General features: G+C 44.1%; 1 protein-coding gene across 1 annotated transcript in view; it reads right to left on the bottom strand.

The window, feature by feature from the left end:
• Window positions 1–27,780, bottom strand: part of lrba (LPS responsive beige-like anchor protein) — a 195,403-nt gene extending 167,623 nt beyond the window's left edge. Inside the window, exons 1-5 of the mRNA XM_036516523.1 lie at window positions 27,663–27,780; window positions 26,434–27,557; window positions 1,895–2,126; window positions 485–585; window positions 195–290 (exon numbers count right to left, since the gene is read on the bottom strand). Coding sequence (XP_036372416.1) covers window positions 195–290; window positions 485–585; window positions 1,895–2,126; window positions 26,434–26,622 — 618 coding nt within the window. The 5' untranslated portion in view covers window positions 26,623–27,557; window positions 27,663–27,780. The remainder of the gene's footprint in view (window positions 1–194; window positions 291–484; window positions 586–1,894; window positions 2,127–26,433; window positions 27,558–27,662) is intronic.

Raw genomic sequence — 27,780 nt, 5'->3', positions numbered from 1 at the left:
TACGAGCATGTGCTGAATGACTTGGTGTTGTTCGTGCTGCAGTGTCCACTAACTGCAGGATCTGCGTGCAGCTGATGCACAAGAATTTACTGACCTTCTCTGTGTTAAGCATCACGTGTGTATGTCTGTGCATGTGTCTGTGTGTGTGAGTGCATGCTTGTGTGTGTATTGTAGAATTGGCCCAGTAAACTCACCGCAGCACTCTTCCCAGGGAAGTTGAAGAAAGAGTCTGGGCCACTTTTGTAGGCGATGCATTTCAGCACGGAGAGCAGCTTTACAGCATGAGGAGGCTGGAGGACAGGACAGACCGAGCCCCGTCAACATATGAACACAACTGTGCTCACACAGATGCACGCCCACACATGAACATTACGAAACATGCACATGCACAATCCTGCAAACATGGTCCAGCCGAGGTTGCAGCCCCATCTGCAACCATCAGTGACAGACAGACAGATGGACAGAAAGTGTGGAGCAGACGTACCCACTGGCCCTTCTCTCCCTGCAGTTTGCTGAAGAACAGCTTGAGTTCTCTGACAGAGATGCTATAACTGGCCAAGGCTCCCAGCATGTCCGCCATCAGATCTAGAACCCACAGGACAAAGACAGACAGGTTACAAACCCTCCCACAGACTTGCTAGCGTTCAGGTGTCCCTGATCTACTCTGTCACATGACAGGTGGCTCAGGACCAAAACCATTAGCATCGCAGACTAAACACAACTCATTCCTGAACTGCTGAACCTTACAGGAAAGTCAGTAACATTTTCACATTCCTCCCTCCTATCTGACAAGCTTGAGTTCACATCGGGTGTGCAGGAACTGGCCCTTTTTCTGCAGGGGTGGGCACATTTGGCAATGACTAGAATTCATTCCCATGAAAAAAGTCATGACTTAGACATTCTGTAGCATTGTCCTTATCCAACCCCCTAACAGCAGCTCCTGGAATAACTGGCTCAACCAGCTGATCCAGGATCAGCTCACCAAGCCTTACTCTTAACCCCCAATGACTGCATGAGGAACAGCTGCAACTGATCCAGGGTTAGTGCTTAAGGGCAGAGTCTGTCTACATCCTGGCAGTAATTCAGATGTACAGCTGTACCAGGGAGACTTTAATCATATCACTAGGCCTCTGATAAGAATGGTTTTGGGTAGATCCAGCTGGCATTTATATTCATGAAAACAAGTAAAGGAGACGCATCTTTGTCCCGCAGAGGCCTGGGCCACACCTTCCATATGATCTACCCACATGGAGAACACTGTGACAAGGAGGCCCCTTTACAACACAGGCCAGCATCGGTCTACATTGAGATGCCCTGGTCATTTCTTCAAATCATTTGGCTGGAGGTTTATTGAGCTGCAGGTGTTTTTGACTGAGATTCAATAAATTTAACTGGGCAAAAAAAAATAACACACATCTGTAAAATGATAAATGTAGGTGTACCGCAGGTTCAAAAAAAGTCACCGCCGACATTGTACAAGTACAGTTCCCTGAGACCACCTAACAGTACATTTCGATGGTGGTCTGATACGGATGCCCTCCCTGCTGTCTGTGCTCAGATGCTGGCTACTCTGAGCAGCACAAGCCTGTCCACATTAATGCGGCGACGGATGAGCCTTACAGACCCGCGGGTGTCCTTCAGTGGAGAGAGTCACGACGCTGAGGCAGTGGCAACACACAGCACCGTCGCGGGTGCCACCGCGCGCGTCAGGAGGACAGGGCAGAGGGCGCAAGCGGGGGGCGCGAGCGGGGGGCGTGAGCGGGGGGCGCGAGCGGGGGGCGTGAGCGGGGGGCGCGAGTGGGGGGCGTGAGCGGAGGGCGCGAGTGGGGGGCGCGAGCGGGGGGCGCGAGCGGGGGGCATGAGCGGGGGGCATGAGCGGGGCAGCGGGCAGTACCTGCGATCACGCCGTCAGCGCCGTGGACGCGGGTCAGGAGCTGCTCGATCAGCCCCGCCTCGCTGCAGGCCTGCAGGTTGCGGGCGCTCTTCTTCAGGATGGCGCTGAAGACGCTCCACACCTCCGCCTGGCAGGTGGGCGGGCACCTGTCCAGCAGCTCCACCATGCAGGTCACGCTTTCCGTCTCCTGGATGATGAAGTTCAGCTCCGGGTCGAACTGCCCTCCCACCAGCTGGGGGAGACAGAGAGCACGATACCAGGGTTAAAGCTGTGGCCTTTTCAGTCCATGACCTGGTCCGTATCCAACACATCACTCAATATGTTACTGACATTAGCACTTCAAGGGAAAAAAACATCATTTTAAAACACTTCAATTTGGAATACTAGTCATTGTATATTAACTCATCTCAATAAATCATTCAGTGTGAACCATGAAAACTAAAAAAGAAAGTAACACATTTTTAAGCATATTATCATAGCTACAAAAACACTTACAACTTGTTGAACTGCCAAACTCTCAACTGTCATGAATATGCAATACAAATATGCCTCTCAACAGGAGAACAGAAGAAAAAATTGTCACACATTATCAAAGAAACATTATACTATTTATTGGCCAATTTTAAAGATGATACGATATATCAGTCAGACCTTTGTTCTAACATGCATCTCCAAATCAATATTTACCTTTATCACCTTTAGACATAAGAGTGAACAATTTCAGTTTGAGTCACACAGAACACAAGATGTTATCAAATATAATCTCTTCTGTACAAAAAATACACAAAAAAGTCCAAATGCAAACAGTTTCAAATCCATACCAGATTACCCACTAAGGTTTCTGCAAAGAAAAACAGACCTAACTACATTCCTGCTATACTAACTGAATAAATCAATTCTAACACCAAAAACCCTTTATAGATGGCTGCTTCTTTAAGGGTCAGCACAGCAGGACACAGGGATTTGGATTCAGTCCTGAGCTTAATAAGCCAAACTCATAAACTTCCACTGACCTTGAATTTTCACACATACCCCTCTCCGGCATTTCACTTTTCTAAGAATTCTTCGGAGGCACTTAACACTCTGGCAGTCAGAGTTAAAACTGGAACCTTCAGTTCTAGCCTGGGTTTCCCTAAAACATGTACCAAGACAAATTCTTTACATCAAATAGCTACTCTACACTAGGGCTGGGCGAGCTATCGAAAATATCGATATATTCGTTACTATTTTGTAGAAGACATAAGAAATTACCATATTCATAATAGTGAATATGCGTAACATTGGCTAAGCAGGTTACCATCTACGTGCGTTTTAAACCGACCCCATTTTAACAGGAAAGAACGGTGCAGCTCCCGCTCTCTCTCTCGCTAATTGGTGCGCGCACACACACCGCCGTCACCACGCCTGCCTATCACTGTCGGTGTAGCAATTTTCACCACTTTCCCACACTCAGGCCTACCTCAATGATGACTGAGAAGTCAGTCAACAATGGAGGAAAACGAAGCCAATGGCGAAGATTTAATTCCTAAAAAGAACGCGCATGGGTCGGTTATGTGGAAATGGTTCGGTTTCCGGAGGGATGACACTCAACAAAGTGCAGTCTTGGGTAAATTATGCCGTAGAAACATCGCAACTAAAGGTAAAAGCACGACGAATTTATTTCGCCACCTCAGACAACATCACGAACGTGAAGTAGGTGCTAGTTCTGGGCTAGTGCTATAGTGCTGGTTCGGAGTTGGTTCAGCTTTGTTAAGGTTTTCATCGTATCATATATCGCCATTTCTCTTAAGCAAGTTTTTTTTAGCCATATCGCCCAGCCCTACTCTACACATTAAATAATTAAATAATACCCTGTAATACTGATTCAACAATTGAACTTTGCCGGTCAGTACTTTGTGACTGTCAGTTTTCCCAGTGGTTCAGCAGCATCCAATCAACGAACAGAAAGTGTATAAAAGAGACTCTTAGCAGACATATTTGCACGGCACTCTGATCAGAGTCTGAAACAGAATGAATCCATCCCAAAAATATTCCATTAAAATGGACAAAGGAAGAATGAGTAAATATCACTTCAGTGAAAACACTGACACCCCCCCCCCTTTAGTACATGCACAGAAGCTGGCAGCAATTGGCAAAAACAAAGATAAGCATCAGGAACACTTTAAGGATTTCCTGAAGATGGATTATTTGATTGTGCTGGCAACAGGGTGTGGGGGTATAATAAACGGCAACTTCAACGCCATGTAAATTGAGCACCTAGCCGAATCAATCACCCCCCCCCCCCCCCACCATCACCCCCATTAGGTCTCCTCCTCAGCACACCCCCCTGCTGAGAGTGCTAATACATCACACACCGTCACGAGCAAACCCCCCCCCCCTCCCCCCGCCCCCCCCCGCATCCCCACCCGGGACGGCAGCGGCGCTGTAATGGATGTGAGCCTCCGCCGGCGCGAGGATCAGCTGATTTACGGCCCTGACACCCCGCCAGAGTCACACATCCGTCACGGTCACACAGGCACTCCAAAGTCACTTGAGGGTGAGAGCGCGGGTGAAGTCGTGCCCTACAAGCAGGGCGATGCCCATAAACCTTTTTTTAACGGGTAACTAATGAAAGCCAGGTGACAAGCTCCATTCATCAAGGCCATTATTATCCCTCCACTCGCTGTGCATGTTTTTATTTATCAGTTACCTATGCGTAGGGTTTGAAGGTGAAACCCTCTATTGTTTTTGCAACAGATATCCTAATTAGTCTGCTTTTCTCTTACTTTGACTTCCAAGACATGAAGAATGTAATTTTAATAAACTCTATGAGCTGAAAGTGAGTGATGGAGACAGAGACAAAGATACACAGAAATGAGCGAGCGGGCGAGTGAGTGAGCGAGTGAGTGAGTGAGCGAGTGAGAGAGAGAGTGAGAGAGAGAGTGAGTGCGGTGAGTGAGTAACTGAGGGGGTCAGACACTGTCCAATCACAGGAACCCAGTGTCTGCTCTGCATTTAAACACAGCCGACCAAGCTGCAGGGGTGGCAATGATATTTAGACCTACATCTCAAGTTTTATTACATATAATTATATACAGAAGTCACACAGGGCATTACAGCAGAGTGAGCGCTCATTGGAGGGCAGGCACTACTATGCGAATGTCATCCAAGCAACTTACAGGCACATGACAAATTGCAGGGTGAGAGAAGCGAGACAAGGAGACCCTGGCCAACCTACCATCTCCTATCCCCGGCAGAATGAAGCCAATTTGATCCGCCACTGCGGGGTCCCGGTCATCAGCAAATGACACGGCTAGGATCAGCTCTGGGTCACAGAGCTCAGCTCGCGCTCAAATGAACACCTTAACCATTCAGCTACTCAGCAGCCCCCGTGTGTTGCTCTTTATGATAATTTTTTTGGCACCGTGCTGAATGCTCATGGAATATTTTAGCTCAACTTACACTCAAGCAGTGCTTCACAGGCGGTTCTGTACATACGCAATTGTCATTCGTGCTGCTTCTGTGATGTGGATTTTACATGACGTGAGGGCATCGGAAGGCACTCCGGATAAGCGCGTCTGCCAACATCAGTATGTTCAATGTAATGGATTTACAAAATTCTCAGGAGACATTTTATAAGAGCCGACGAGCAGGAATTGTCATTATAGCACAAGATGGCTAAACATACAACAGCCAAAATGGATTTGACTGCAGTGACCCATTTAAAAGGGGAGTACTATTCCTGACCAAACACACCCCTTTTCTTTACTGTAGTACGTGTGTGTACCCTTGAGTGGAGCTCATACAGGAAGCCTGCTGTTTGCTCAACAGACCAATCAACAGGTTTTAGGCCTAATCCTATTGGTCAAACCTCAGACCTCTTGAGACAAACAATCCATAAAGAACACACAGTAATTTGCTACCCATAAACCACTGTTTACTCACTCACTCAAAAAATATACGCAAACACACACTGCTATAATAACCGAGGTGACGACATCAGAACAAGTGTACTGAATGTACAACCATTCCTCAGCACCGGCAGCCCTGAAGGATAATTGTTCTGACGGGTCCTGTAATTCTGGATATATGAATATGAAAAGCTGGTTCGCTCTCAGCCCTGCGCCTGATAAATGCAGTTAGTCACATGAGATGAATCGATTCTCCCCACTGATCAAACTTCACCGACCACAGGATGCAGCCTCCGATGACAAATTCGCAAGATAACTGCAGGTGACAAGACAGAAGCCCTCTCCACTGCACCCTCAGTCTTGCATTGCAAGGTTTAGAAGACGCTCTCGAGTGTATGGGTATTTTGTGTGATTACATATAGAGAACTACACAGAGATAGATAGCAAGACAGATGGGTTGATGTATTGATGCTGAATGGCTGTATATTTTTCCTTTCCTTTCCTCGTGTACAGGCAGTTATCTCATAAATGTCAAAACGCTCCATCCCTGCATTACAGCCATCCAGCATCCAGCCCATCTCCACATTTACACAGGGAGAAGACTGAGTCTCTGAACACGTCACATTATTACACTGTCCAATGCAACTGACACCTTGCACAGTACATATTACCCATTTGGACACCTGACGTAATTCAGGTTAACTACCTTGCACACACACACAGTAGCAGTGGGGGTCCCGTTCCTTAACCGCTACACCACGGCACCTATGTGACGGCCCTGTTCACTCGGCTCTGCGTTCCAGCTGTCACCAGATCCCCCGACAGGAAACCCAACCCCGGCTCCTGGCCCCGGGGACAGCGTGAATTAGTAATGAGTGAGCTAGAGCGTGCACAGATCAGACCAATAAGGCGCCCGGTCCTTCCTGTGGAACGCGGAGAGAGCGGAGCCCACGGGGACCAGGGTAAGAGCCTCAGGGCCGAAGCGGTTCCAGAATGCACACAGTGTACCAGCTGGGGGCCAGGGGCCACTCCACAGCTGATGAACGTAGATCACACCAGCTGGAGCTCAGGGAACCAGCCACAGCGTCAGAGAGCCAATGAAAAAAAAAGTTTAACCAGAGTCAGCAGTGTTCGACTGTACCCTCATGAAGGTAACTCTGGTGGCTCGAAACCCACAGAGGAGCCTTGCAGCTTGCTTCTCTACCCTTTCCCTTCCTTAATGACAGAGCAATTAGTGTAGAGGGTGACGTCCTTTCAATTCAAGTCATTTTCTACAATGAGGCACGTGCACAAAGGAAGAAGAAGAATCCAATCACTCCCAGACAATTTATGACCACATTTTTCCAGGCTAGAGGGTGATCATTTTAACATTCATTTATTAATTCCACCATCATCCCTTCCAAGCCTCTTTCTAGCTGTCTCCCCTATTTCTGAGTACTGAGTTTGTACTGGGTAAATCATTCTATGACCATGGTGGCCTACTTAAAACTTGAGAGCCTTGTTGGGTGATTTAAATCGCCAGAGCCCTATGATTACTAAGGAAGTCATTCTTTAGGAGAAAGTTTTCATTTTCAAGAGACAAACATTGGAATCTATTAGACTGCACCATCTATTAAACATTACCATATCAGAGAAGGTTGTACTTCCAGTACCAAAGGTAAACCTTCAGAACAATGTGGCAAGTGTGGTCTACTAACAGATAAGGAATGAATGAAGCCCAGATCAGCATGAATAGTATCATTCATGTGACTGTAACACGACTTCTTTGTTGTATTATTATTCTGATTTCTTTTCTGAGTATTTAACAGTCAACTAGGTGTTCAATAGACGTGATAAATATGGAGGTCAATGTTCGTCTATGGTGGAATCTAATGCACTGGCACTCTATTGCTACTGATGACAATAAAGGGTCATAATTTATGTCACCTAATTTCGCTTGTCTTGCGCTTGTCATCACTTCCTTTGATCAATGGGCTTGTGTATGCACTTTGGAGAGTGACGCCACTGTGCCTTGAGCTGGCTGTTGTTATTCAAAACACCAGTGCCTTAACATGAGCACAGCCATTTACTGTAGAGAAAAGCCAAAAGCACATCTGTTATTTCAGAGAAAATGTGTCCTTACCACACTATATGTGATGAAAGGGTGAGGTCCAAACAGCTGCCTGCGTCACACTATTATCACATTATTCCAGCATGTCCACCATGGCAAATTAGCACGGGTTGATTACCCAATTCCAAACTGACCACGGAAACCGCTCAACACAACGTCTGGTGATTATGTTGGATTCTGGTGCAACTAAAATGTAAAAATAGCATGTACAGATACATGCTGGCTTCATTTGATCCATCAGTGTGTAGTCCTCCTCTCCAATCAATTCATGTTACTTTACAACACCAAGAGATGGACTGTTACCTCTAAAACATATCACCAGAATATAACAGGAACTAAGGCGGGTAAATCAAATAACAATTAACAAAAACTCCAGCAGATACAGTGTCTGAGATGAGCCAAATTGAAACTGACCAACTTTTTTGATTGAATCTTTTTGGATGAATCTCCGTAATGTTCCTTAATTTGGTCAGTTTAACAAGGTCCCACATGTGCTGCTTTCCAATGCAGCATCTACACCGTGTTATACAGAGCCCTCGGCAGACTGAAGGGGAAATAAAGATGCAGCTATCCGCAAAGTCCTTGCGTTGGACGTCCGTGCTGATGGCAGCCGAGGGACTCGCTGTGCAATAGAGGTTCACAACATCACATGCACAAACCAAGAAGAGGGAAACCATGTCTTCCTCCCTGACACCCCACACTCATTGACAAAATACTACCCATCTCCCCATTGCCTGTCCCCTTCAAACCACTTAAAAAGGTTCGTATTGCACAGGAAAAGGCATGACAGATCAGGCCTTATTTAAAGGCTTTTTGAGAAGAAGGGAACCACAGGGACCAAGGTAAAAAAGCACAGCCTAAAGCACAATGCTCCGGTATCTTCCCTGTCCCCTCAGCAGCGGCAGTGTGAGGCCTTGCGGACGGCCGCTGAAGTGCACATATTAACCGTGGGCGTGCAGCCCAACTCTGAACTCTGCCCTCTGTGGCAGAGGAGTACACCTCCACACAACATTCAAAACCAGGCCGCCGGCAGAGCCACTGCGGTCACCTGCTCCCTTCGTGACCGTGTCCTCCCCACACGGGCACAAGGCCATGGGGACAAAGGCTAAAGCCGGACCCTCAGTTAACACTGGAACATGGCAGTCATACTATCAGAGGGTTGGCTAGTATCTAATGCTGAGGAACCCATGTATGTGCCAAAGTGGGATTGTTCTTTTAGCAAAAACTCCCACTCACTGCCCACTACTCTGCGCCCGCTAAATACTTTGCATTAACATATCGTTATCATATCATATCTTATCTTTACGCAAACCATCCTCTTGACATTAAGGTGCACGACACAGCAAAACTTCATCAGTAGTCGGTTTCTTCCAGTGCCGACATCTTCCTTGCGACAATTAAGTCTCCTTCTTTTGGAGAGGAAAACTGCAGGAGCGGTTAGCCGCCGCAGGCCTAATGTCTACCGGCAAACCCGCAGCGTGCGCATGTAAAAGGCTGGAGATCATAGTGATGTTGAGAGCACAGAGAGAGAAAGAGAGAGGAAAAGAAAGATATATATAGAGAGAGAGAGAGAGAGAGAGAGAGAGGATGGCAGCTGATGTAAACACAGGCAACACTGACTGAGAGAAAACTAGGAGGAGCATCTGCATATAAGACCAGAGTCCCTGCCATACAGGAAGAAAACCTAACAAGAAGAGAAAAGCTCAGACGCGGCCAGCTCCCTTAATCAGAAATTTGCTGTGGCACAATGTGGCAAGCTGCTACTCTGGCTGATCGCTAAGTACATAGCCTACATCATTTCAGAATGAGTAATGAGTTACCGACACCCACTGGCAAAATGCATGTCAGAAGAAGTATGGCCTACTGCTCATTATCATAAAACATTTTTTTTTCTCAAAGTATCCAACTTTAGTTCATAATTTCCATTTGATACGTTAATGATATTTTCACTTTACTCAAACAGAAATTAATGCATTTCTGACACAAGCAACTTCCAGTAAAGTTCCAACATGATTGCTCAGCAATAAAATGTTGCAAATACACAAGACAATAAACACGAATATAACTCAACATAAGATCAGTGGAAATTTCTGGAAGAAAATGTTGTGCTGGAAACACTTTTGGCATTAATCCTGTTTTGAAATTTTTTAAAAAACATTTTGTTCACATACTATAGCCTGTTACTTCTGACATATCATGTAAAACATTCAAATCTAATCGCTTAAATTCTCCACAAAACATCGTTAAGTTAATTTGCAGGTAACTCTTCCAGAGGTGTTTGACCATAATCTTACTTCAGGATTTAATCACCACCCGGATCTTGGAGCTAAAGGAAACTCCACTGGCAAACTGCAGAAACTTTCTCAAAGTTCAAGGCTTGGTCCATTTTCTCATCACGGCTGAAGGCTTGTTATCTCATGGAACAGAGCATTTCTGTTCAGGCATTTATCCCTGGAGAGAGATGCGCAGCGATGGGATCGGAGTGACGAATCATACTCTATAATCCTCCAAAGCCTGTCTGAGGCTGGGGGGGGGGGGGGGGGGGGGTGTTTGGGGGTGCCTCCATTAAACAGACACACACAAGAGCAAATGGACAGATGCAGAACCGCTTCAGATGGAGGGTCTGCGTCAGCGCTGCCTTCCCTGAGTTAAGGTGACATTCAGATACTACACTGTGTGATTCAAAGCAAAGCATTCAGTCATATGAGATCTGAAAACCATTTTAAAGATGATGTGCTTCTGACTGCAGCGGAGGGCTCCTAAAACACACAGGGCCCGGGAGACAGTGACTCTCTGTAGAGGACTGGGCCAGTCCTCGTCCAGCACCAGAGGGCTGAGGCTCTGTTCTGCAGCCGGAGCACAGATGAACGCTGGCCGTGGCTTTTTGCCAGTTAAAGACAAATCCAACAGCGGGGCAAGAGCACAGCAGTACAGGACGCTTACTGATCTGAGCAGTTGGTAAATTGTGGCGAGGGAACAGCTGCAAATTAAACATTTTGTCCTGTAAAAAAAAGCAAAAAAGCTGAGCTACTGTTCGAGTGTTGAAATGCAGCTCCTAGCAACTGCACCTAATACACCGGAAGAGTCATCCCTACCTGAAATCAGACAGACGGAGCAAAAACAGAACAAAATGCCTTTCCTGTGCCTATGTTCTACAGAGTGGATACAGCGGAGTGCAGTATGTTCAGCAGATGGAATGAACCTACCTACCAATCCACCAATAATGAGGGTAATAAAGGCTGTGTGATATTGGAGGTGGGGTGTAGCAGGGCTCGCCCTTCCAGGGTCATATAATCTAGCCTGTCAATTTATTCTAGGCTTTATGTGAGCAGCACATGTGGAACGCACAGAGCAGAATAGTGTATGTGCTCCTTCTGCTCCTCCACACAGCAGCGCTTCTGACTCAGTTTATGCGCTGGAAGGCATTCTCTGTCTTGGTTTAAACCTCTGCCACAGAGACCACCCCCCACCAATGTTTACGCACTCGACTCCACTACTACTTACACATCAATTCAGTTTTTAAGCGTATATGTCGATGCAGTCTCTGGAGGAGAGCGTTTCTGAGCTCCCTAACGAGGCTGCATCGCGCGCTGAGGATGAGAGTAAATGTGGATCGGATTCACCGGGGCGTGACGGGACGGCTCACTGGCCACATCACTGGTTCCGGTGGCACAGTCTGAGGGCAATCGCGATCACCGCTGCTCCCGAATGTGCAGCGTCGTGTCGGCATGCTCCTGTCACGGTCTGGCTCACCTACCAGCTCGGATTCGCTGTACAAGAACATCTCTTCATCCCTAGCACCTACACTAAAAACACGAGGACATTTTAACCCCTGCATGACCCTTAACCCTTACATAACCATTAACGCATGATCTGAAAAGGGTACACAAATAACTGATGTGATTTATGTTCATTTATACAAAGTTTTGCATCGACTCCTTACTACAGACACTCCTCACTTAAATAAAGCTGGTGCCAGAACCTCTTCAGGGACAAGGGCAAACTGCAGTGTGCTTTGGTATGCAGTTTTCCAGTTCTGTTACTCTTGCCTCTAATTTCTGTGGTTCAATGGCTCCATCATGCTGTATCCCCAGAGCTACACTGATGGTCATGTAGTTAACAAGGCAGCTCCTCTGTGCCATGTCCATGAATAAAAATAATACAAAAAAAAAAAAAAAAAAAAAAAAAACACAAAAACTGGCAGAATCCCAGATAAAAAGAGGAGATATTTTGCTTGTGTTCTTTGATGTGAAAATGCTCCTTAAAGTAGGCTGAGGGACCTGGAATAGGTACAACTTTTTTGTAGGACCATGTTGTGAGTAATTGGGTTGCAGCAGTAGGGGGTTTGTGACTGCAGGGGGAGAAGAGTCACCACGGCACTCACAACCGGTGCTGGGTGTGACGGGGCCTATTACTGTAATCTCCAGTTCAGATAGCATGACCTCAGCACTGCATGCTGGGAATGGAGCTGCAAAGATACCCCCCACCCCACTCAGAACCAACACACGAGACACATAAGGACTCCACCTGTGAAGATTGTTCTCGATTACCGGCCCTTGCCTGTCACTCTTGTCATACATTACTGAAGTATATCCTCATGTGGAAAGAGCTTAAATTTCAAAAAACTGTTGAGATAATCTGGTCCCTTCCGTCCGATCAGCGTTCTCTGAGGGCTGGAGTACCACCCAACAGACAATAGAGCAAAATCGGCGACATACAGATCCCACAGTGTCATTAATGCCCATTCTTTCCCCCGCCAAACCGATCCATGAGAGAAATTCTGCAGTGCTTGTGCTCACACTTGTACATTAAAACAGTATTTTAAGCAGACAAAGAGGGTCCTTTTCGTGATGAGAACGCCATTGTGCTCACCGCACAATCGAAGCTCTCAGTAGGCCAGCGGAGAGGACAGAAGAGCGAGGGCACTGAGCAGGAATAACAATGAGGGATGCACACTTACAACATTAAAGGACACCAACACGCCGCACTTTGTCTATGGCCAGCACAGCCGACCTGTGGAAACTGACGTATGATTAGTATACGCCAGCCTAGTGTTTCTTCAGTCTAAACAGGTCTGATATATGGTTTATCTGGTGTGCCTTGGAGTCAGAAAACACAGCTCCTTTTGTGCTTTGTTATCTACTGTTTACGGATGAGACAAGATGTCTCAGCGGAGAAGGCAAATCCTTCACAAAGAAGGAACACAAAGAAACATTTGTGGCGTCCTCTCGCCCAAGAGCCGAGTTAACACTCCGCTGCACGGCGCATCAGAATATTGTGGCAAAGACTAAGAGAAAAGGGCATCTGATAAAAAGCTGTTTTTCATGGGCACAAAGACACATGCCAGGCTTACTGTTCCAATGCCAGCTCAGTGGACGCAGAGTTCTGTACTGCGCCCCCTGAACGCAATCAATCCACCACACCCCCCCCCCACGCCCCCTGGGCAGCCCTGGCGGATGGACAGATGTAGACAGTGGCAAGAGGACAGGGCAGGACAGTGACAATCAGAGCGGGAAAAAGGGACAGAGGACCGGGACACGCCAGATTTCCACAGCACCATGCGTCTAGCTGGCTAGCTGGGGCTTCACTCCGTTCTCTCCACATGATGAAATTTCAGATTCTCTGATCATAATGGCAAAGCACATCTGCTTTCACCGCCGTCATAATGGCCGCGACAAAGAAAAGCGCCATCTGCGTTCGGTGTCCCTAAATTAGGCTGTCTACCATCTGCAGCAAGACGGCATATCGGTCTTCACTGCTTGTCAAAGCCCTTGCATTCAGCACCAAGCAGCAGCTTTGTCTGTGCGCCATGCACTGACTATCTGCAGCCCGTCCGGTGAAAAATACAGGTGTGATTTGGATCTGCAGTAACTCTTGCTCTGAAATACAGAGGAGACATTCAGGATGAACGCACTCATCACTTCCTGCCTCTTTAGGCACCCGTGGTGAAGAGAAAAGGGGGGAGGTGGTGAACCTGGCTAAACTGTCTGACATCTGTCAGCTACTGCTAAATGGATGTTATGATGTAACGACATAATGATGATATAATAATTTAATACGTAATCGGTAGAGACTCCCAACAACTGCCCGCATTTTTAGTACAGGAACAGCTGCATTTTCTATATGAGACAATACCATGTCATCCTGACTACCATTAATGTTTGCTTTACAGACCTAAAACGAGTCTACGTATGCTAGAATATTCATGTTTTTTTTCCAGAGTTTCACACCAACACACATATCTCTCAGTAGTTTGCAAGCAGCTGGGTAGATGGAGGAACACTTTAACCCACACACCAAAAGGTGATCTGCATAAATTCCACTGAGTAACCTTTTCACATGCTAGAGAGTAAAGATGGGCTGTTCTGCAACAGCACCACTACAACCTGAAAATAACTGCCTTCACTCAATGAACACTGTGCCTATATGAAAACATGCACACCAGTGCATGCACACATTAAGCTGCCTCAGAACAGAGTAAAAGTATGATGCACAACAGCAGGCCAGAACCAACTGGCCCATACCCCAGGAGACTTCAGAGCTTGTCAACACAATATATTCATGTACCATTTTAGATTCTGCGACTGTCCTACGTGATAAATCTCTTCAGTTTATAAATGGTTGCTTTATCTGTAACGACAATTAAACACTTGTGAAAGCAAATCCTATTCATATGCCTCTTCGTGCTTCTAGGAAGCCACAGAAATAGCAATGTCATCATGAGAGAGAGAGGGGCCAGAAAGAGAGGAAGAGATAAGTTTATTCTCACTGTCACTGGAAACATGTCAAAATCCCTACAAGTTCCAATAGAAAAGAACCATCATGGAATGCCTTTATGGTATAAAAGCCTATTCAAATTTCCACAGTCTCTCCCACAGGCTGGACAGTAACTACTCAGGGGAGTAATTAAACAGGGTGTTGGAAAAAAAATAAGGGACTATGGACTCAGGTCAGAGATAATAACAGCTCTGATGGCATCATGAAAGCCAACTGAGTCTATCTGCAGAGAGGATAGCAGGGCCACACAGCCAATTATAAGCACTCCTTTTAAAGGGCAGTGTGGACATTTATATATCAAAAATGACCAATACTTTACTTTACTACACATAAATACATCCAAATAGTAATTTGTCTTTATTTTAACTTTGTAGGTTTTAATGAGAATTTGCATCAGAAAGACCAAACCCCAGGGAAGGGTGTGTGTATGCCTGAATATAGAAAGTGTTTATCAAAAATTTCTGGTAAGGAATGCTTCAGATACTATTAATAGGACTGTGAGTTGTCCAACCATGCACACTATCATACAACCAACAGGAACTTGTAGTCTCAACTGTAGCCTCTATGGTGGGAGCATCACAGCGTATAATCTCCTCAGAAGGCTTGAGTAATCAATGTGAAATTGAGAAGACAATCAGTAAAGTCATTCATTTAAAAACTGTCAAAAGTAGAAAACTCTCACAGCAGCTACACAGCTGCAGGTTCATTTTTGCATAATATGTAATGTAATTTTTCATTACGCCCATAACAGTACAAATGTTGTTGCAAAACAATAATAGTACAGATAGCAATATCTGCACAAACTTTAATGTACTTTTAAAACTATATACACAAAGGAAAACAACACAAGAAAACAAATATGTAAAACCAGAATGGTTAGTTTATTCCTAAGATGCCTAAAGCAAGCTAAAAATTGAAATATAAAGGGTGATTCACTGTACATATATCTAAGAAATAAACATAACGAATATCAATGTTTCACCTTATGAGAAGAAAACATTTTGCAATATATATACTTGGGCTGTCTTCCAAACTTTACACTAGTATATCAGCTCATATTCATAGAAGTACAGAGGTTATGACCACCATACTAAGTCAAGTTCCAAAACTCAGAAATGCAAGTAGGCTTATTTGCACTGAAATTTCCCCGATGTGGCTTGTGCAAGCATTTGGAGGACCTAAAGTCATACCATACATTACAGCATAACAATCCATACTTGTTTCCCACGGTTCCAAGTAACATCTATTGTAACTCTTAAAATTCACACAAATAAAAAAGTACGGTATCTGCAGATGTTAGTGATATGGAGCACTGTGTATGTCTGTGAACTGGTTCACCACAGGCACAGCCAATCATATTTGTGAATGATGTAAATTTCATTTGCGCAGCAAAAATTTCGCAGCCAACCGAAAAACGGTCATTTTAACTACTGTGGCAGCACTGACGATCTCCGAAAGGGTGGGGAAATTCCCCAATACGTGCTGCAAGATCGTGAACAAAGAAGGGAGTGTAATTATCCCAGACCATTAAACATATGGTCGCCAGGACGTCGAGGTTACAGGCTGACAACGTCACAAAATTACGTTGCCGTTACGAAATGGCACCTTTCACTTTCCACGTTGCTGCGACGTCCGACTTGACGTTATAGCAACGTATGTTTGGTCATTACATTATGTTGCGGCAACGTAAGGGCAACGTGACTCTGTTAGCTGGGGGCGCTTTAAAATTCAACCGTGCTACCGTGCTATGCTTACGAACGTGGATATCACGTGTGTGCAATGAATTCTTTCGATGGTGTATGGAAAGCATCGTCATTTTTTCAAGTATTGACAATTCAATGAAGGGGGTGTGTCAATTCACAATGCTTCCATGTAATTTAATTTAAAACTACTGCAACGAGTGTTTCACAAATATTTAACTGAGTCTAGTAAGTTTATCTTATACTCATGTTATGTGCATGTGTCGTTCCAACTATTGCTCTTTTTCCACCTGCCATTTATGCTCATGGCTCTATGCCAGAGATGGTTCCACATTAACACTTAAAAATAAACAAAAATTTTACCCATGAAATGTGTGCAGCAGGCCTCTCATCAGGCTTTAAGACAGTTTCACTAACAAGGACTGATGTGACCAAGATTACAAAACACTGGGTAGCAATTGTTAATCATTAAGCAACTGGCCAGCAGTCTACTTTTTATTTACTTAAGAACTAGTTGCGCAAAGCTCACAACCCTAGCTGTTAGGTATGTGTGTTAAAGGATGAGCAGCCTCAGGTATTTGGTGTACAAAATCTGGGCTATGTTTTAATAAAAATTCATGCAATTCAATCTTTTGATGATGATGGCCACATAAACATCTGACATACAGGTTAACTAATGTAAAAACAACTATACAATGCAAACAAAGATGCAGACTCATAAGCATTTCGAACACAAATTCAGTTCAAAATACTTAATTTACAAATGCCTTCTGTAATTAGAGAGAGAACTAAACAAATAATAATACACTGACAGGGCCAAAAAACAGTGGAACAGGCTTAAAAGCCATTTAAAATCAGCAGCACGAAGGTGCTGGCATCAAAGGTCCCATTTGCCTGTATTGAGGAGAATGCGGCTAAAACTGGCGTACAGAAGAAAGTCGCTGATAAAACAAAGATTCAATCTGCCCACAGAAGGGCAAGCTGTGCTCCAGGAGATGCATGAACAGAGAGATGTGACACTGTGAACACTTTCTGAAATGGATTTTCATGTTTGGCCGATTGGCCGCTTTCTGTTTAATCTGGCTGAAAGAAATGTTTCAGTGTAGCGCTGTTCTGAAATCATCTTCTGTAGCACTAAAGGAAAGCAGGTTTATATTCTGAATAGCTTTACCCTGGGGACAGAGGGAAGCTGTAATGGCCACTGAGAAGCGTTTCTTTCAGGAAAAGAGACTCATTTCGTGAGAGCAGTTCCCTGCTCACAGTAAAAAGTAGAAAAAAAAAGTCAAAGCATTATGATAAAAGCAGACACAAATACATTACCAGAGAGGCAACATTTACATATCATTAAATCGTCTCTGAGAGGAGCATCCAAGAGCAGTGTTTAATGACTTTTCTTTTTCATTACACTGCCCACTGTGCAATATTGCTGCTGTTAAATCTGTCCCTCTTTAAAGGCACAACCAGTCACACGGCTGGCTGACCACCTGCTCGACAGAGCACTCACTGGCCTTTTCACTGGTGTACTGTGGACCCCTGAAACACTCACTTTGGGAAATGTTCCTCCTTCCCCACCCTAGGGTCATGGTCCCCACATTGGCATGGCCCACTCTTCTGCCGCCCAAACTCAACACGTCTTTGGGTAAAGTCCAAAAGTAGCCGAAAAGACTAAAGGCCTTTGTCATTGGCACAGAAAATCAGTCTGTGACTCTCCTGACAGACACAGACTGGACTGGAGTGGGTTCAAGCAATCCACCTGTGAGCTGGTGGAAGAAGCAGAGCTCAGTGAGTGAAAAGGAGAAAGTCGAGCTAGAAGGAAGGATCAAGCTGCATCATCAGCCCCCGAGTGACAGCACAAACCCAACACAGCAGGAGCCGATGTCGCAACGGGAGTTAACCCCCTCCGCTCTACCACAAAGAGCCAGCACAGGAGCAGCTCCTAAGTCAGCAGTGATTATGTGGGCTGAGGATCTCCTTTACATTCAAACTGAGCATGAAGTCAGTCTGACTCAATGTGCAACACCACCGCTCCCTATGAGCAGCACTTGTCCCGATGAGTTACTTCAGGTACGTCAAGCCAGTTTTCATAATAAAGCTGGCATGGAGGAAGATAAAGTTGGTAATGAAGATAAGCAGGACTCAACAAAATAAAAATTCAATACTAATTAAGTGAGATATGAAATCTCTAAATAAATGCATACATAAATAGTGAAGTGACATAATGTCAACATTTTTAAATGTAAATACCATAAACTATATAAACATATAAAATGTAATCATGAAAAAGTGATTCAATCATGAATAAATATGCAAATAAAAGAGGCTTGGTGTTTACTGCTATTATGAAAAAAACAACTTGACATTTATTTATTGTGTGCGATTTGTGATTTAATTACACATTCATTCATTTAGCTACTGAAGGTAATCATTTGGCAGCACATTTAATTGTATATGTTATTTACTGACTGATGGATTTTAACGAGTTTCACCCCCATGTGAGGATACTGTGTGGGGTGAAGTGCCATAACGGGCTGTGGTGTTGTGTGTACGCATCCAAAATGGACTGTGACTTCACCACCTGGAATCCTAATTACGGGACTTCAGTCCTCTTGGCGGTGAGTTCATCGTTTCACTTTTTGGGTAGTGGTACCACAGTGTTTCTAAGATCTTGGGGTACCATAGCAACCTGATGATGGGCCTAGTCTTCAGTTGGACAACACCAGTCACCTGACCCACGCGGTGCATTTCAGTGCACAGAAAGGGGCTCCCCATCCCCATCAATCTCACAGTTTATGTTTTCCATGACTTTTGAAAACACGTGTATGTACACACAAAAGACATAAAATTTGAAGATTATTGTAATCACTGCAATAACTAAAATAACTTCATTGTTGAACATTTGGTAAAATGGTGAATAAAGTGAAATTTTAAGATAAAACTGAGGAGAAAATATTTTTTTGCAATATTAAGTTTGTGTTATATTTAGTGTGTGAGCAAACTCACTTGTAGAACTCTTGGCTGTGAATACCAGTCATCACTGATGGTTGGTCATGATCTTCATATTCAAGCCAGCAGGTCAGCCAAATTGCAAGCACTATCAACACACTGACTTCTAAGCTTGCCTGTACATGACATCAAGCAAGTAATTCAGAAAGAATGAATTAACTTCAAGTTAATTCAATCAGAGTAATTTCCCATGGCTTTAAGGACAGTGGGATATTTGACCACTTTCTATAATATGTCAAAGCCTTTTAGCCTGTAATACCTTTACTGTGATGTCATCTTCATCAACAGACATAATTTCCAGAATAAATCAATATGAACCAATATTCTACACAAGTCTGTGAGAAGAAACCACACTATTGTATAATGGTATCATTCCATATTATGTAGGGTTTCATGACACTGTTTGGGAGTGCACTTCTTGCCATACCATCAACATTAAACCTATGTTTTCATAAATATATTTCATATTGATTCAAATGTATACATTGATTTTATGCCTTGAGCATTTGTAGAAATGATCATAAGTGACAGCCTCATTATAACTATTCTCTTTAAGATTCCTCATTTGCATCAAAAAAATGGCTTTTTTGCTTCTGTTGTAAGACAGACCAACATAATGTGAAAAATGTGATCATTCTCCTGGTGTATCAAGCATGAATGTTGAATTAATGACTTAGTTATCAGTAATTGGCTACACAGCCCCTAATAGCAAAGAAAATCAGCCATGCATAGAAGGAGCAACATGCTGCTCAACCAAGGGCACAGATTCATCTCCAAGGAAATTACGCCTCTTCCAGATTTAGCTTTTAAAAGAATGCTTTCAAAACCATCTGCGAATTTTACCAAACACCGGGACACACACGTTACCACTTATTTGACCCTGGGACCACTTTAATATAATATACTGGCAGGCAAGCAATGCAAACAACTACAACACATGGAGAAAAATGCAGCGATATGATGAACCTCTTACAAACATCCACTAATACCGTTAACTGTTAACTGACAACCCCGCATAAATGGAAAGAATGTGACCGGAAGGTTTCTAGTTCAGATCTCCCCTAGGGTCACTGCTGTTGGCCTATTAAGCAAGGCACTTAAACTGCTTCAGAAAAAAATATCCATTGGTATGAATGAGTTAGTAACATGAAAAATGTATGCTTAATTGTCATCCCCGGATACAGCCATCTGCTAGGCAAATAAATAATGTAATGCAACATTTCCTTAAAGGAAATTCCAGCAAACACAAAAGATGAAACTAATAAACTGCCATTTTTAATAGTCCAAAAGACACACACGCATTGATATCTGAGGATAATCCAAACAGTCCTTTCTGGGCTATCTGAAATTATCTCAGCCACTCAAGATACCCTATTCTCCATGTGAATGGCTTGTTTGTCAGCAAACAGTCTTTAAGGGACCTGTATTATCTGATTATTAGTCAGGTATATACCAGTGCACTAGGTGAGTAATCAGAACACAGGCACCCAAGATTCCAATTCTAAACCACTTAATGAACCTCACACTCTTGGGAATGCATCTGAAAGGATTTCTGGCCTAAACTTTCACATCAAAGGTTTTTTTTTTTAAGGCCAGTGTTACTCTGGAACTAGGGCTGGGCGATATGGCTAAAAAAAAAAAAAAAAAAAAAAAAAAAATCTCGATATGCTTAAGAGAACGATACGATGAAAACCTTTAAGTATAATGTTAAAGTATCGGTATTTATTTGTAACACCAAAAATACAGCATACTGTATATCTAAATAGTAATTATCCAGCTGTATATCGAAGTAGTATTTAAAAAAATAACATAAGACACTTGCACGCAGCATTCATCTTGTTGTAAAGTATGAAAGTAAGGTCAGTTGCTTCCAACATAAAAACACAATTCTGTACTTAAAATAGTTGCTGTACATAAATAATAGCTCGTACTTGGGGTCAATAGTTTTAACACTTTCGCGCGTAAGGTCACACCGGTGTGTTTAGCCGTTTAGCACGTATGCTAAAACCGGTGCGATTAGAACACTAGATTGGAAAAGTTCTAGCTAATTTTATCTTTGCGGAAACAGCGATTTAACGTTTAAAAATTCGTGGAATGTCGAAAATTCTAGCTGAAAACTACGAGAAGCTTAATAAAGCTAATGAAAACATACCCAGCTAACAGTCACGTTGCCCTTACACTGCCGCAACGTAATTTAATGACCCAAAAATACGTTGCTATAACGTCAAGTCGGACGTCGCAGCACCGTGGAAAGTGAAAGGTGCCATTTTGTAACGGCACCGTAATTTTGTGACGTTGTCAGCCCGTAACCTCGACGTCCTGGCGACCATATTGGCGCTAGCGGGAAAGCGGAGACGTAGGTTATACAGTGACCTAATGACGAGGCTCTGTGGTGGCTCTCTAGCCCCTGGAAAGGCACACCTGTTCTTAGAAGGTTCGCAAGTTGAACCAACTCGAAACCGGCACTAGCACCAGCCCAGAACTAGCACCTACTTCACGTTCGTGATGTTGTCTGAGGTGGTGAAATAAATTCGTCATGCTTTTACCTTTAGTTGCGATGTTTCTACGGCATAATTTACCCAAGACTGCACTTTGTTGAGTGTCATCCCTCCGGAAACCGAACCATTTCCACACAACCGACCCATGCGCGTTCTTTTTAGGAATTAAATCTTCGCCGTTGGCTTCGTTTTCCTCCATTGTTGCCTGACTTCTCAGTTATCATTGAGGTAGGCCTGAGTGTGGGAAAGTGGTGAAAATTGCTACACCGACAGTGATAGGCAGGCGAGGTGACGGCGGTGTGTGTGTGCGCGCACCAATTAGCGAGAGAGAGAGCGGGAGCTGCACCGTTCTTTCCTGTTAAAATGGGGTCGGTTTAAAACGCACGTAGATGGTAACCTCCTTAACCAATGTTACGCATATTCAATATTACGAATATGGTCATTTCTTATATCTTCTACAAAATAGTATCCAATGTATCGATATTCTCGATATTCCGCCCAGCCCTATCTGGAACTCAGTGGTACATGTTCAACAGCTTCTGACATTGACAGCTTTCCACAGTTCTGCATCCACTCAGGAATATAAGTATGAACAAGATAACCAGCCGGGATCATGAGCACTGCCGTATCACAAAGACTATAAAATACTATGGCACCAAATATCAAATCTCTCCTATACAAACAGCGGAGGGAGGGAATGAGAAAATGAGGAGGAATCTTACAGATAGTACAGCAGCAGACAGGATTTCATACTTCTGCAGGATTAGAGGGGCCTTTCTTACAGGAAAGTGTGCCCACAAAGAACAGCTGTTTTCTCAGACAGAAGAAGTTGGGTGTGATGTGAGGCACTGATAAAAATGTGCTATTTAAAGCCGCTAGAAATGCTCTAGTTCAGAACACCTCATTTCTCTCCTGACAAGCCGCCTCAGAGGAAAAACTCACTATCAGTTTGACTAGAAATGGAGACAAAGCCGATGACAAATCCAAATCAGAAGAATACCGTAGTTCTTTCTGTGCGCTGGCAAAAAGAGTGACGCATCTCAAAATGAGAGGGAATGATCGACAACTACTGTTCTGGTCTTTTCCAGCATGAAGTGGCCACATTTACCAGGAAGACAGAAGCAGGTAAATAAAAAAAACCTATTTACAGTTCTTCTGTTTCACCAACAGAGTACAAAGAATATGGGCCCATCCTTTGACCTTGCCTTGGGGGGAGGGATGTCACTGACTAAACTCGGCTGTTTCTTGTGTGAAAACAAGATGAGCTGCAGTCTAGGCTTGTATCAGTGAACGCTTATCAAACTGCTTTAAGAATGTGCCTCAAGTGCACAGAGAGTCCCGTCACAGGAGACAAGGCATGACTGGGCAGATCGCCCTGCATGAAATGAAAACTATTCACCTCTGCAAACATGGAGCCTGCCATTCCCAGCTCCTGGACTCCCGCTGGCTAACCGGTGCCATCTTGAATTGTGCAAACCAGGAAGTGCTCCTCCCATTGCGTGGAATTGGCGATGCTATCAGTGAAATACAGGGAATGTTGCTTTGTTGGAGAAGCAGTGTGGTGTAAGGCATGGGGCTCGCAACTGAAAGGCTGATGGTTCAGTTCCCTGTGGGGTGCTGCTGTTGTACCATTGGGCAAGGTGCTTAACCCACAATTGCCTCAGTAAATATCCAGCTGTATGAATGAATAACATGTAAAAATAGTCAAATCTGTAAGTCACTGTGGATAAGTGTCTGCTAAATTACAATAATGTAACGTAAAGCTTTGCCTGTGACTGACAATGACAGTTACCCAGTTGCCAGTGATGAATCAGACTACTGTCCCACAAAGAGATAAACATGAGATAAATATGAGCACTGTGGAGGAAACGTCACGGGGCACAGGCCTACTGGAAAAGACAATGGAAAAGCTGTAAAAATGCAGAAATACATCTAGAATTGTGGGCTAAAACTCAGCTGAATCAGCGAACCCGATATGACTCAGTGCTCCTTTCAGTTTAACATCACAACACTCCCACAAACACCGCTTTCGTACAGCATATCAAAAAAAAAAAAAAGCTGGCAATTATGCTTTTCAATGAACACAGTTACTGCAATGCATACAAAAAATCCTTTTCATGTAAAATTTATGCCAGAAACACTACCTGCCAAATTCACTTAAGTTTCAAATGCTCAAACAGCAGCAGGGCCAAAGCGAGCCTCTTCCCTGCTCTGCAGGCTCACCTGCACCTAATCAGGCCTCAACCAGCCAGGTGTGGCTCGTCAGCCAATGAGCTGGTTCCCTTACAAACTGCCAACACGTCCATACAATTAACAAATGATTAATACACAAGTGACAATTAGCAATTTGGGAGAGGTGGTGAAGGCTCTCCTTCACAGACAGGCTCGGGCTTCTGACATGCACCACTGTTCTGCTCCAGTGACAAAGCACTTCTGCTTGTTCCCACTGCACTCCTGCTCTGAACGCTATCGTCTTTCGACCTTATTAGCCTCCTTCCAACAGCACCGAGAGAAGAGAGAGACCGCAAACCCAGTGTCACTCTGCACCACCAGAGCACGAAGGAAAAGCTATCTAATCAATCAATATTACAATGGATGGACATAAAAATTATGTACCATGCATTTTTATACTGAGGAAAAGAGCATACTAGTTAAAGCAGGAAGTTTGAGAAAAGGCCAGGAAAAAAGATGAAGCACTTCCTGGTGTGTAAACATAAGTCAATCTTAAGCAAGATACATGTGCAAACAGAAATATATCTCCCTGATATAACTGGACAAGTTATCCTTGATAAGTCGCTGTAGTGAGTAGTGGGCCAGGTTAAACTTTACAACAAGCAAGTCCCTCCTTCCAAAAAAAAAAAAATGGACGCAAAGGGAGTGACTTCAGGTTATGAGTCCCACAGCAGCGCCACCATTCGGCCAAGAATAAGCATGCCATTTCAACAGGTGTCTCAATATCGCATTTTGTTGTCAAAAGCCCGCAGCACATCACTTAACGGAAGAAAGAAATACTAACCATTTGTTCCCTGACTGGACATAACACACTGTAGAGACCGAGCATAACTGGATTCAGTTTTATCGCTGCGGTGTGTCACTACGCATGGCGTCATTTCATGCCACTCGTCAATTCATGGTACCCAGCAAACTGTACATGTTCACAAAGAGCAAGGCACTCAGCCATCACAGCGGATTACACTCAGTCTTGCTATAGCATTATGCTATATACATCACTTGATAAAATATGCTCGATTACTTTACGAACAGTGGTCATAAACTTACGCAAAAATAAAGGAACAGCAGCTCTCTCTGCTACAACACAACATACAATACAGCACCCTAAAATGTATCTTTTTTCTGGTGACAAATCCAGGCATTTGGCGTAATGAAAATCCCGTGACATATTTTACTGCAGGTTGTTTTGCCACACATATCGAAATGAATTTGCACGCAAATATTTGCTTTGTAATTGATTGGAGTATTATACATACAGTGGCTTTTGTAGTAACCCATCTGTGCCTTTGGTGCTTTATCAATATGAAGATACACAAATACACCCTTTCTACAATTTAATTGCATAGGATAAGGTTATAGATGTAGCCCTGCATATAAAATGTACATGCTGCTTTCGCTTTGCATGATCTCTGATTTGTGAATGGCAATAATTTGCACGCTAACAAATGTTGGTGACATGACTCTTAAAAACTACGCAAGTGTTCCATACACCCTGTCTCAAATTAACCGAACGTCTAAAAAAGTAACACTGAACCTCTCAAACCTAAAAAATATAACCAAAAAAAAATGGGTTTTGTTCACTTTCTGTTGTTAAGGGTGTCGCGCTGCCTGACTGCGCGTGACTATGAAGGTCGGGATGAGTTTAGCCGGCGTGCTCCGACGAGCTTTACTTGAAATATAAATTATGGGAAAGGGAGAGACTGGTTAGACCACACATTGCATCATCAAATCATATCGGCCAATGTACTAGCTATGCGAACGTAAACGCAAGGAATTTGGTGTCAACCATAGCAGGCCTATAGCCTATATCCCTATAACAATCATAGCGTCCTTTAGGTGCGGTTTCAGGATACAATATCAGTACGTATTATTATTGCGTCCGGCCAAAATCAAATAGGCCATTATAAGCTATTTGGAGAACTGAAAAAGTCAAGCGGCGCTGGAGGAAGATACAGTTCTGGGATACGTGCGTTTCACCCCCTATGCCGCTCAAATTAATGAAACTAGCTTCTAATGTGATAAACACTTTCGGCACATTAATATTTTACAGGTCATTAATAACAAACGGGGACCCTTTGGTCCTGGTTATTCTCTGCCAGGAAAGTGTGCAGCTTAGAGATTTCCGTAAGAAATATGGGATAACACATTGACGTCAACTGTCAGTGACGTTTGGCTTTACCTTTCAGGACGTTTTTATTATATTTGTTAATGCACGCTCACATCCAGTTTAAATTTTGATTTCACGTGTAATCTGTGCACCACAGATTAATAACAATCTTAGTCCAACCGCGGAAAGGTTTATGTAAATTATACACATTTATCATCATACCAGGTTGAAGACCGTCTCCACAATGTCCCGATCAGAAACTTCTCCAACTTCCACCAGGCCGGCGAGAACGGCGAATTTCATCCTGATCCCCCTTATCGGAACCCCCGGGTTGAGGGGCAAAGTAGCCGCTTTTTCATCCTTGACTCCATCACCTTGTAATCCGGCAGCCGGTGTCTCCTCGCTCGCCATGACAAATGAAGGACAAGTGTCGCTTACAGGTAAGGCACCTGTTATTCCAAAGCGGTGGAAATGGAAACTCGGTTGGGGAAGTCAAAGGTCCCTTTGGTGTTATTTAAGATGAAAGTTAAATGCGCAAAATATGTCCGTTCCCATCAAAAAACTAAATTCCAAACCGCATTCTTGATTTAAAACATATATATTTTTCGTATTGAACAAGATGTTTGTCGGCTCTCAAGTGTTGAGTTTTCAGTCTGACACCGAATCGTGGGACTGCGGCGTTACCCTATACAACCCCTTTACCTACGAAACTTGATAAGGTGCAAAAAGAATTGTGCTGGATAAACCCCAAGTCAAGCTAGCTCGCCAGCAACATAGCTAATAACTACACACGCATGAACCAGAGCGTTTGCTCATGCTCAGCTCAGTCAAATTTTAAATGAGCACAGGAAACAGTGACTTTCATTTCTTCAGAGTCGCAGTGTAGCGCTAGCACAGACCGGAGACAGGTAAAATAAGCGCACGGGTGAGCTGCAAAACTCCGAAACGTAACGCAGGTGCACGTCCGACTGCAACTACGGCGATACTCGTCAGAGGAAAAGTTCCCAGTTCAGTATTTCCGCAACAGCTGCTTAGCGCTTGACTTTCTTAAATTTCAGTTTTAACCCACATTCAGCGTCATCTCTTCCTGATTCACCTCCTGCTCTTACTCGTCTCCGCCATGACAGTGCTGTCCGTGGAGCGAAATGGGCATGCGCACTGAGCGACGAATGACCACCCTGAGGTGGTCCAGGTGTATCCCAGGTAGAGGAGTCTGGTTAGTTGCTCGAGGACAGGGGGGGCTGCATATGCGACGAGTCAGGTGGATCGCAGCGTGTCCCATACATTTATAATCGCTCCAGAAGAGACGTCTCCTCCCGATCGCAACCAGCACAATGCAGAGACATCTAGAGGAGAGGAAGACAAGCTTAGAATACCCTGTGAAGACCACGTTGGGGAAAGGGTTAATAAATTATCTATAGGTCACCTTTGTACGTAAATTACAGTATTACCGCGTTTGTCAGGGTGTGGAGACAACCATGCAGCCCGGAAATTCAGTCGATGTTAACTCCTGAAGTTAACTGTGTGATCTGGCGAGGGGTGTGCTCCATTCCGGTTGTTCCATGGACT

This window comes from Megalops cyprinoides, chromosome 22 (assembly GCF_013368585.1).
Source record: "Megalops cyprinoides isolate fMegCyp1 chromosome 22, fMegCyp1.pri, whole genome shotgun sequence".
Taxonomy (NCBI): domain Eukaryota; kingdom Metazoa; phylum Chordata; class Actinopteri; order Elopiformes; family Megalopidae; genus Megalops; species Megalops cyprinoides.
Note: the sequence above shows the minus strand (reverse complement) of the source record. Positions and strands in the feature narration are given on the sequence as shown.